Here is a 12500-nt window from a genome sequence, read left to right as displayed (position 1 = left end):
AGGCTAGTATATCTATAAAAGTGAAAGTGTCCGTTTTTCTGTCTGTCTGTCTGTGTGTGTCTGTGTGTGTCTGTGTGTCTGTCTGTGTACATTTCCCTACACAATAACTGTCATTTTTCAGTCTACAGACTCGAAATTTGATATACAGGGTAGTGAGATTTGGAAAAATCTTTGTAATCGGTTTTCGGACAGAAACTTAGCTGTTAAGGGGTCAAAGTTCAACGATTTAACCTATGAGAACTCTACCAAACTCCTCCGTCAATTTTGGTATAAACAATTGAAATTTTACATATAGGTTTCTTGGACATGGATCTAACTTAATAACTTGATTTGAGCCTAAAACAATAAGTGTTAAGGGGTCATAATAGGGGTAAAAGTTAAAAAAAAAAATGACCTCTGCGGTCTCTACCAAATTACTCAGATAATTTCTGGTCTAAACATTTGAAATTTTATATAAAGGGTATTCAAAGATAGGGCAAGCTTTTTAATAGGTTTGGGTCGAAAATTTGAGCTACCAATATATAAATCTATGTATGTATGTTCGCATGTCTGCCTAAAACTTTCGACAACGGCGACGAATTTTCACAAGATCAGTATCGTTTTGAAGCTCGACCCTTCAGACGACAAATACCGAAAAATTGGCTAAAAACATTAATTTCTTCACCCTCAACTGGGCACTTTTCTACAGGGAGAGGTCGCTTTTTTCGCCGATATTTTCGAAAGTCATCCTCTCCTTTCGATTGTCTAGCCTTAAATAGACCTACGCCACTTCCGGTTTAGCGGTGGTTGTAACAGTAAAGATGTCACTTTTTTCCGTTCTTTTTCCTCCGGGTTCGAGCCTACCTTCCTACTACCATTTTCTTTCTTTCTTTCTTTTTTTTTTTGCTTAACACACACCTCCAAACACCCGGGCCGCCGGCCACCCATGCTAGTAAATACTAAAAACGAGTTAGTTTCACGATGCAAACACAAGAAAAAATTTAAATACAGCCAATTTGAAATAACATGGATAATTTAGATAATTTAGCATTAGACAAAAAATAATTCCCCACTACACATTACTATATATTCAATACACTAAACCTTACCCCTTCTCTTACAAAAAATCAATTATAAACATGAAGAATCTTTCAATTAATTGTTTTTCTTTTGATTTCTTTATTCTTTAGTATCCCACCCTAACCCTAACCCACATTTTACGTATTTACAGCTTACATACCAAATCTTAACTCTTGAATTTCACATCTAGAAAACATAATCTAAACACTTATATTCAACTAAACTTAGTACTAGTTTAAACTATTTCTACTATTCTACATCTAAATTTTCATATTCATTAGTAACTCTATTAATTCGCCCCTGAAATACATTACACGATATAATTGGAAATAAAAACTCAAGCTGTTTTGATGATAGTTCATCTTCAATACCGGTCCGCAATCCCTTTTTCGTCTGCAAGTTTTTGAACGTATATACCGTTCACTGGATAAAATAGGGGAGGGTAGAGAGGTAGCCCTTGATATAGCTAAGGCTTTTGATAGGGTATGGCACGATGGTCTTCTAAGGAAAAGTAGATCATATGGTATCACTGAATCCTTCTTAAGTAAGAGAAAAATCCAACTTGTCCTCGACGGTCGTACATCTAAACAATACGATATAAATGCGGGAGTACTTCAGGAGTTTATCCTTGGACCTTTATTATTCCTGATATTCATAAATGACTTCCCTGATAAAATTGTTTCGGAGATGGGTATATTTGCCGATGACACCACTCTCTATAACAGGCATGAGGGGAAAATAAATGAACACATATCTAAGGAAATGACAGAAACACTAGAGGATGACTTTCGATCTGTAGTGGAATGGGGGAAAAATGGATGGTCACATTCAATGCTGCCAAGACTAAGCTTGTTTTCTTCAATAACTACAAGAAACCTTCTCTACCACCGATAGCAATGGCCAAGAACATTGCATGAAAGTACTTCTTTTAAACTTCTCGGCCTAACGTTTACAGGAAATATGAACTGGAATAGATACATTGAGAGCATTGCAAAGGCTGCTGCAAAATTACTTATGCCTGAAAGTATCCTGTATCTCTATAAGGCCACCATTCGCCCGTGTATGGAGTATTGTTGTCACATTTGGGCTGGTGCATCTGCTGCTTGTCTCTCGCTCCTGGACAGGGTTCAAAAGAGAGTCGCCAACCTGATAGGTCCTAAACTGTCATCTAGGCTTCAGCCTCTGTCCCATCGACGAAATGTTGCATCCCTCTGCCTGTTCTACGAATACTTTAATGGTGAATGCTCTTACGAACTGCAAGCACTTGTACCTCCTCGACGTGACTACCCCCGACAAACCTGACAAGCAACTAAGTCCCACCCCTTTACAGTAGAGATGCCTAGATGCAAGGAAGCCTTTTGCTCCAATATATTCTTCCCCAGAACTGCAAGTCTTTGGAACTCCCTTCCGAGATTCTGCTTTCCTAACTGTACTGATATGCAGAAGTTCAAGTGTAATGTGAACAAACATCTTTCTACTCATCTGCCTTCATAATGCCCCCGTAAATTATGTCCCCAATAGTAGCCCCTACTTCAAAGTGGCACTGTGCCTTGTTTGGGGTTAAAATTGAATAAAAAAAAAAAGAAAAAAATTACAAACCCATCCAATCCATTCAAGATCTCTTCAATAAATCCTATTTTCAACAGATTATAGTTTAATAAGGCCAGTTAATTAGCATAAAAAATGAGATTAATATTTCTTTAATAATTAATAATTATAACAATTTCTCTATCTAAAATTATATTAAAAACTCCTCATAGTAATAACCATGCTCTAAAACGATTACCCCAGACGCTCAAATTAATATAGCCTCTAATTCTAAATATTTGATCTTTCCATATTATTATCTAATAGTTTATGAACTATACATTCGCTTTTTAACCTATCCCATTACCTCTACAGTAATTTATACATCTTAAATTTTAATAAATACTTATAGTAATTTATACGTTGCTTATATCTTTGGAATTTTGATTATTTATTAATAATAATTTCACTACAAATATTGCTTATAAACTATATTTTTACCTTATGTAAATATTTTCTTTTCTCTGTCAATGAATGGATAAATAAGAACGTTTTTGGCTGAAAGATTTAAATATAACTCTGGTTGGTTTAACATATTTAAATTAGCCTCAGTCTTATAGACAACCACCTCCACTCCCTTTTACGCGTTGCTCTTTCCCCCTTCTTTGTAGACATCTGATTTTACCCTCTTTCCCCCGTTCTTTTCATATATCTGTCATCTTTACCGACTTACTCGCCACGGCCTGTCTGTCTGAACAACCCAACACCCTCTATCAACAATAACTTCCATTTTGCTTTTCTTTCTTTCTTTTTTCGTCTTTCTATCTTACCCCCTTTATTAATACTTAAGCATTCACTCAGAATATAAAATATGATATTTAATTTTTCTATTCATTAGGGATTATTATTTGTGCTTAGGTGTTTTTTTTTTAAATGCTCACCACTTGGCTTCTAAGTTTTCAAAATCCCCAGATCTTAATGTAAACCCAATCCAAATTTTAAAAATTATAACAACTATATTTTATTTTGGCCTTTAGCTAAATTGAATTTCCATCTTGACCATTTGGATTTAAATTTATGCAAAGGAACATTTTACTGCTGGTCTTATACTACCAAAAATGAAACGGATTAATTATATTCGCAAAGGATTGCTTTGCTGGCTACTACTTTGAATGCCGACCCGGAGAGATGTGTTTTTTTTTTACCTCCATTCTACCAATCTTCAACCAATATGGAACTTTATAATACCATCCCACTCTTTTCAAAGATTAATACGTTATTTGGATACAAAATATCATATCCTTTTTTTGCTTTCAACACTCATTCCCTTTCTCTATGTTCCTTAAATGAGATTTAATCGTTAATATTTTCTTTGCATGTGCTATTTAGCAAAATTATTTCGAACCAATATTAATATTTTTCCTCTGAGGAGATGTACTTACATTAAAAATCGATAGATAAAGGAATTTTTTCAAACATTGTATTCTTTGGTTCAAACAAATTTTTATTTTGCAAAGTAATTACTTCTAAATAAAATTCGAATATATAAACTCTAATGTGTCTAGTCACGAATAGGTTCCTATATGGTTGACTATTATAGAAAACTGATCACATATAATGATAGAAGATGTATCGAGACACAGAAATGGGTATGTTTGATCTGGCATAATGATGATTCATTAAAATTGTGGGGTCTGCGTACGCACCTAGTCCACAAAGTATGGGAATAAAAAATTACAAAAAAAAAACAACAAAAAAACATTTACAAGTGTTTTTGATATAGATGTACATAATAATACTTTGATAAGTATGTTTTAGCTTAAATAGGGATAGTATAATAAAATTGTGGGGTCTGCGTTCGCGCCTGGCCTCCATAGAATGGAAATAGGCACAAACTTTAATAAAGAATTTTCATATCTATCTGCGTAAGTATACTTTGATAATTATGTTTCAGTTTGAAGAAATATGGTATAATAAAATTATGGGGTGTTCGTTCGCGCCTGACCTCCATAGAATGGAAATATGTCACAAAGTTTAACAAGGTTTTTTAATATAGATCCACAGAATATTGTGATAAGTGTTTCAGTGTGAACAGGTATGGTATAATAAATTATGGGGTTTATCTATTTTATTTTTACTTTCATCATATGTGGCTTTGGTTTTGATAGCCCCAAATTCGAAGCTATCTCTTTACAACCCTTCCTTTTCATAACCTATCATACTTTTATAAATCAGAGTCCATTTTCTGTAGGCTGTTTTTGAATCTAGTAAACGACGGGTACTTTTGCTAGTATATATATATATATATATATATATATATATATATATATATATGAATGATACTTTCACTACACCGATGGAGACTGAAGGATCGGCCGATAATTATGTACCTGTAAAAAAAGTTTTTAAATTTTTTTCACAATATTATTTTGTATTCCTGCACGTCACCAATTGAAAACGAATAAAGAAAAGTTATAAGCTTTTATACTTTTCGTATTCTTTTTTTATATATACGTTTTCATTCATTCAATATATATATATATATTAAAGTCCAAAGTTTTTTTTCTCAAAATACATTTTACAATTATTTATTCACTTTTATTTAATCTCTGAGGGTAGATTATTCTCATTCTATCCACCAAAATTTTTAATTAGTTATCATCACCTGTAATAAGGATCGAACCATCAAATTGAAATTTAAGTCAATCACTTAAGTTTACATGCACAGATCATGATGTTATTATCATAAAATCACTTTCGCTGTCTAAACATTTACATAAATGTTAATTTCAACTGTATTTCTCGCGGTTAACGTTTATAGTGTAGTTTTTTCCTTGCTAATGAAGTCAAAAGTTTTGTGTCCGTGTTCGAATCTCTCGACCGGATGTAATCATACCCCCCACCCTGCACTGATGATTCCCGAAAAGATGAAACACTAGTCTCTGTAGGTATTAAATATATATATATATATATATATATATATATATATATATATATATATAGATATATATATATATATATATATATATGTGTGTGTGTGTGTGTGTGCTTGTTCAGAATTAATAAATAAATTACATTTAAAAAATTAAATAAAATTGTTATTATGTTATCATTAAACAGGATCACCAAAAGCGCGTGGCTGCCGAAAGAGAACGAGAAGCAGCAAATCAAGCCTCTGCCCCGAAAAAGAAAAAAGAACGTGAACAACGCGCCCACGAGAATATCGCAATGGACGTAAATTCGCCTGATCGATTGTCAGCTCAAAATTCCGAGGTTGAGTTCAGCAGCTATTTGTAATAAATAAATAATTAAAAAAAAAACAAAACAAAAAAAAAAAAAACGCTTCAACAAAAGTAGGAAGAAATTGTCACGTGTATCAGAAGAATTGGTGATGGACTTGGTAGTAAGAAAAGGAACTTTTATTTTAATGACAAAGGAAATAAAAAGTGGGGATTCGTTAACCAAAAATAAATAAATAAATAAACATTAAAAAAAGAACAAACAAACAAAAAACAAAAACAAAAAACAAAAAACAAAAAAAAACAAAAAACAAAAAAACAAAGAAAAAAAACCAGCTATTGATTTTGGTGTTTCCGTTTCCGTCTAGATTCCTAGTTTGAAGATAACATAAAACAACTCCAAAACAGCCAGTACGGCCGTGGCAGTTTTCTATTAGAAATTATATAAAAACGGTTAGCTTTTAGAATGTAAAATTTTAAAGTTTTTCTGTTTCTTGTAGGAGTGATAGAGAAAATTAATCCACCTATTAATTTGTTGCCGGAGATTTTTCGATTTTTTACAGTTATTTTTTTTTTTTATTTTGCAAATAGGAATTTGTTTCCTGATATAAAAATTTTCTTTTCATTTTTCTATATTGGATACGCCATTTGGGTAACGCGTAATTTGTAATATATTTCAATTTTATTTTCAATAAACGCAGTTTGATGTTATTTGCTTCTTATTAAACAAAACTTACCCTCATTAACCCTAACCCTAACCCTCTCATCTGGCTCTGTTGTATAAAAAAAAATCTTTTCGGCAATATTCAATGTTAGATGCGCCATGATTATGATGTTTAATATGTAATACATTGCAGTTTTAATTTTGATAAACACTACTTGAGTTTATTATATGTTTCTTACAAAACAAAACAGACAAATCCTTAATCCTACGACTAAACCAGGTGTCCATGTGACACAAATTACTATTTGTGGAGGAAAAATTAATATTAATTCACAAAATATTCTGTAAGCAATAGAAAACAAATTAATATTTGCAAAATAAAAATGAATATAAAAAAAAGAAAAAATCTGTGAAAAAAAAAAAAAAGAAATATTTGCACAATGAATTAAATTGCTCTGTCATCCCCGTAAACAAAACAAAACAAAACAAAAAAACAAACAGAAAAGGAGTCGATAAAATTTAGGAGGTAACGGCCTCAATATACCCAATTCTTTTTACAATTCTCTCTTTCTTTCTCTCTCTCTCTCTCAAAAAGTCCTGTTGATTTTCACGCTTGTTTTCCAAAGGCGTAAATGACCGAAAATCAATTGAAACTCTTGTAATAAAATCACATAAAAAACAAATAAACAAAAACAACAACAAAAAAATCACAATTGCATAGAAGAACATAATTATAAATAACGGTAATTCATGGAATGATAAAGTCGTGAATTAAAATCCATGGGAGATAGTTTCCTATAACCGAAGTAAAGTACATTAATAATTATTGCACTGTCACGGTTCCACACTTACACGCGCGCGCACACACAGAAAAGTTACTACAATTAATTTACACGTACATACATAAAACAGAAAACAGTTATTGATAAAAAAAAATCATAAATAAAACGGGAAGAAAGCTTTGATGGAATAGTTAATATGCCGTTCCATGCCATTACACGACAACGTAGACGGTAGTTGGTAGACACTTAAACCCACCATAGTTATTTCAGAGGTTTTCTACCAAGCTTTGAGTCTTCCCGACTCTACTATCTACCCGATTTCCATGATCACAGCGCGCTACGTATACAATCCGCGCTTACGACCACGTTACTACCGTCACCTTTATGATTATGGTAGTAAATGTTGAGATGCTGAGTCATATTCAAAAGTAGTGAGTTCAATTTCTGGTTGCAGTATGTTTCTTCCATGTTAAGAATGACTTTCTAAATAGAAAGTCATTCTTAACATAGGAAAGGGGAAATGCTGCGTTGGTCGTTTCGCATGACGCGAAGTTGTCTGAGATTGGGTCATAAACTGAACAAGTATCATTATGTTCAAGGAAATACAGTTGGAAAATTAGTCGTTTACTAAAAATGTTAGTCTTAAAAATAGAAGCTATTTTCATTCTTTATGATTTATAGCGGCCATTTTGTTTGTCCGGTTTTTATTTTGTCCGCGTTTCGTGTAGATAATAAAATTCGCTAAAACTATTTGGAATATTGTATTATTTTTTAATGTGTGACTTTCGATGAACATATTTTCTTTCCAAAAATTTATCACCTTTGGAACACATTGCTATGGGTCTGCTTCCCTGCATATTGCAACGCTTTCAAATTTAGTGTCAACAAATACTTGTCGAAAAGTCATTCTATAGAGTCAAATTTCCATTCGTCCTTTTCTGACATCTCAGTATTGCTTATCGCCGGACAATCTCATCAACCCTTCTTCCCAAGTGGCTTCTCGCCTTTATAAGTGGTGACTGATCAGTATATGAACAACGGAAAAAAACTTAAAATATGATACTATTAGCTTGTTTTATAAGTATTTCAATTTAATTTGGTCTGATGAACTTATTGCGTTCAATAAAAATACTCCAACCACCTTCACTAGCAGCAAAATTTCACCGCTTCACTGTAGAGGGCCATAGATGCCAGATATTTAAGTATTTGCTTTTCGATTTCTTTTCCTGCTTCCCACTTCCTGCTTCAATGACTGTACTAACATGCAAAACTTTAATTGTTACGAGAACAAACATCTTGCTATTCCTAACCTCATCCAGATTCCTTATAAATAAATGGCCAGGTTCCCTACAAATATGTCCTTTACTACAGTAAGCCCATACGCTTCGATTGCTTCATTCATTTCTTATGAATCAGATGATTCTATTGTTGGCATTGGTTTCCCCGACATCTTTCTAATTAGAAGTCTTTCTAGAGACATCGGGTTCCCAACATCCTAAGGTCCTGGATATGACCTAAAACTATATCCGATGGTGAGGGCCCCAGCTTGCAGGCCTTAGGGAGTGTGGAGCCACTCTTTAATTGCCATTGCTCCCAGGTCCACTCTGACCCGGAGTGGTAGCACCTGTTAGGGTCCCAACTATGGGTTAAATAGATTACGGCTTAAAAAACAAATATACTATATTAAAAAAATCGTTCTTCAAAATCACCAGTTTCGGCATTAAATAACCTGAAAAGGGTTGATATGCCGTAAAACAAAACAACCAACCAACCAACCAACCAACAAAGCCAACATCCTAAATCAGAATGTTTCTGTGGAACGAACCGGATTTGAACTTGGCACAACCAGATTGTCAGTTCGTGACGATAACCTATTACCCACCTTCACCTCCTATTGCATTACTTAGGGCGAATAAATTGTACAAAAAAGTAAAAAAAAAAAAAATTCTTTTGGAGGATTGCCAGAAAGTCATACATTAGGACATTATTCACTTTTGACAAAGTCGACAAAAATAAATAAATAAATAAATAAATAAAAAATAAAATGAATAAATAAAATAAATAAAAATAAACAGAAATAGAAAACAAAACGGTTATTCAGAATTTGATTTTATTATTCTAAGGGAGGCAACTCTATTTGACTAAAGTAGTTAATCATTTTTGTTTTTTTACAATTACGCGGATGTTTTGTTTAAGAAAAAGGACAATATCGTTGCATTTTACACTTTTTTGTCATAAATGTTATAAAACATTGTTACATTGAATAAAGTACTTGAAAAATCATTCTTTTTTACAATTCTTAGTAAAATAGATTCACCTCCGTCAGAACAATAGGTTAAAATTCCGGATAACAAAACAGATCCCTCTTTTTTTTTTTTTTTTTATTGTTGTTGACTCTAAATCAGAATGCTTGCATTTTCTCAGACAATTTTTTCAGAATAAAAAAAAAATGGCTAGGTACACGGTGGAAAGTCAGAGTTCGTTTGTCAGTCACGATTGAAAATCTTTTCTCATTCTTTTTTTTTTTTTTTTTTTTTTTTTAAATAATCTGAAATGAAATGTTCCTATTTACTTGCCTCCCCACGCGGGCAACGTTAAACACAAGGTCGATTTTTAATGCGGGAAAAATCCAGGAACAAAAATAAAAATTGTCTCAGGCATGAAGGATTTCTCATCCACCGATCGAGGACAGAAAAGGTGAAGTGTAGTAGCATCAGAACAGATACTATACTGTGATCTTGGCCCGAAATGAAATGCTAACCGATAAGAAATAATCACAAGAATGGATATCCGTTGCACACCGCTTATATTGGCACGACCACACGAATTACTGTCATTTATTTTTTAAAAGCTACTTTCAGCATTTTAAAACAGAAACGGAATCACTTTGTTTTTGGATTAGGCTTGTATGAGAGAATTAACTAATTCGAAAAAAAAAAAAAAAAAAAAAGAAGAAAAAGAAACGTGCAGTATAAAAGAAACAAAACAATTTCAAACGAACTTTTGTACTTTTAGTAATTGGTGCGAAAGAATCAGAAGGAACCCGTTATATATCAACTCTGTATATAATTACAAATAAATAATGATCACGTTAATCTATTACTTATGGAGATTTGGTATCAGTCTGTCTAATCCCGAAACTATATTAATACTACTTGTTAATATTTAATTCAATTTTTACTATACTATTTCCGACTATTATATTATTTTTCAGTATTCAATCTGAGGGAGGGTAGTATAATATTTGTTTCGTTGTTATGATGATGCTCTAATACATTACATTTTTTTTTTTTTGGCGGGAGCACATAAGGTATTTGTTCTGTTATCAAAATACCATCATCACAAGGATTATCTCATCTTTTTAAATTTTTTTAAAGAATTAATAATGTATATCTTTTCTATTATCATGAAACCATTCAATCAGATATTACTTTCTCCTATCCGTTTCTTTTTCAATACCACCTTCCCTAGGTAGATTGACGTCACTACAAAACTGCTTAACAACAAAATTTTATCTCTTCACTGTTGAGGTCCCTAAAAGCCAGAAAACTTTTTTACTCTAATAGTTTCTCCCCTCAAACCGCTAGCTTTTGGAATTCCCTTTCTGCTAGTTGTTTGTTTGGCTGTACTGATATGCAGAAGTTTAAATGTAACGTAAGCCAACGTCTTTCCTAGACATGGTCTCAAATAGTAGCCCCTTACGCCCAAGTAGCGATATACCTTGTTAGAGGTGAACGTGAGTAAAGAGACCCCCCTCCCAAAAAAACTATTTGTTTCAAGAACGATGCACGCCTCATCACGGCCACTTTTACAAGGAGATAACACCATCATCACGGAGATTACCTCATCCTATTTTGTTGGGGGATGGGCAGTGTATATCTTTTCTGGCAATTCGAAAACTTTACTACTTTGTTCTATAGGAGGTTTAAAAAAACTACAATATCATTTTTTTGTTATTAATGTTATAAAAAATTGTTACATTAAATAAATTAAATTGTTACTTATTAAAATAACGTTACTTCCCTTAGAACAATTAGTTAATATTCAGAATTGCTTCTTTTCTCTTACCATGAAACTTTCCTGCCAAACATTACCTTCTCCTATCCGTTTTTTTTCAATAGAGACTATACTCACCATTTCTATGTGTATTGGCTTCGCTATTTATTTCAAGGACAATATATGCTCTTTTTATCCATAATCGAAACTCAACGACCATTTTTGCAACGAAAAAAGGCCAAAGAATATATCGGTCATTTGATAGTAACGACAACTAGGAATATCGTAAAATGGATTTTTTTCGCTATTTTGGTTCTGATATTTACTTTTATTTATTATTTTTATAAAAGTAATCAAAACTCAACGACCACTTTTACAACGAGATAAAACCTTGAAACCGAGAATAAAAAAAAAAAAAATAAAAAAGTGAGGGGAGAAGGGAAATAACTCATTATGAATTCATAATATTCTCAATTATTGGACATGGAGAGACGACAAAGTTATCATTCTTTGAAAGGAGGGAGTTTTCCGGTCAGAGCTGTGCCAGTGTGCCTCTTTGTCCTCTCTATGCATTTACTATGAAATATTCTGTTAAAATATCCATTAATTCACTCGTGTATATTCTCCGTTAGAAAAAAAACAAAAGGACATTTTTGTTTTACCGGTTTTCGTAGTTATCTATAAATATAAAAGCGAAAATGTATGTATGTATGTATCTATGTATGTATGTATGTATGTGTGTTCGCTTTTTCTGTGTGTCTACAAAAGGCTTCTTTCAGAGAAGCGGTCGCTCGCTTCACAACTTTTTAAAACTTTTTATATCACATATAAATCGTAATATCTCACAGTTAACAACGAAGCTCGCCTGTCTATTTAATTTGCTCGATTTCGGGAAGATAAATATTCAATATTTGTCGCTCGCCGCATGTGGGTTAGTCTTTTTCCTATATACCTTCTTGGAGGGGGGGCGTTCAGCAGTAAATGAAATCCCGCAGTCAAACTTGACCTCATTAACTCATTAAAATGAGCACCTGCTAAATCCAAGTAATTAAATAAATTCAAACGTGTTTCCGTAAGCATGTCGCAGTGGGTCAATGGTTAACGTCGCATGTTTTTTTTTTCACAACTTTGCTTCAACGGTTCGGGTTCGATCCTCATACTTACTTTTTTTTAACCCCCCCCACACCTCCAAACACCCGGGCAACGCCGGGTACCCTCGCTAGTATTTATATA

General features: G+C 32.9%; 1 protein-coding gene across 1 annotated transcript in view; it reads left to right on the top strand.

The window, feature by feature from the left end:
* Positions 1-9554, top strand: part of LOC145286259 (uncharacterized) — a 107390-nt gene extending 97836 nt beyond the window's left edge. Inside the window, exon 6 of the mRNA XM_080135080.1 lies at positions 5707-9554. Within this exon, the coding sequence (XP_079991206.1) occupies positions 5707-5883 (177 nt within the window). The 3' untranslated portion in view covers positions 5884-9554. The remainder of the gene's footprint in view (positions 1-5706) is intronic.
* Positions 9555-12500: the final 2946 nt, after the last annotated feature.

Source organism: Euprymna scolopes, chromosome 10 (genome assembly GCF_053919585.1).
Source record: "Euprymna scolopes isolate OS-2025 chromosome 10, ASM5391958v1, whole genome shotgun sequence".
NCBI classification, from domain to species: domain Eukaryota; kingdom Metazoa; phylum Mollusca; class Cephalopoda; order Sepiida; family Sepiolidae; genus Euprymna; species Euprymna scolopes.
This window is presented reverse-complemented; position numbering and strand designations above follow the sequence as displayed.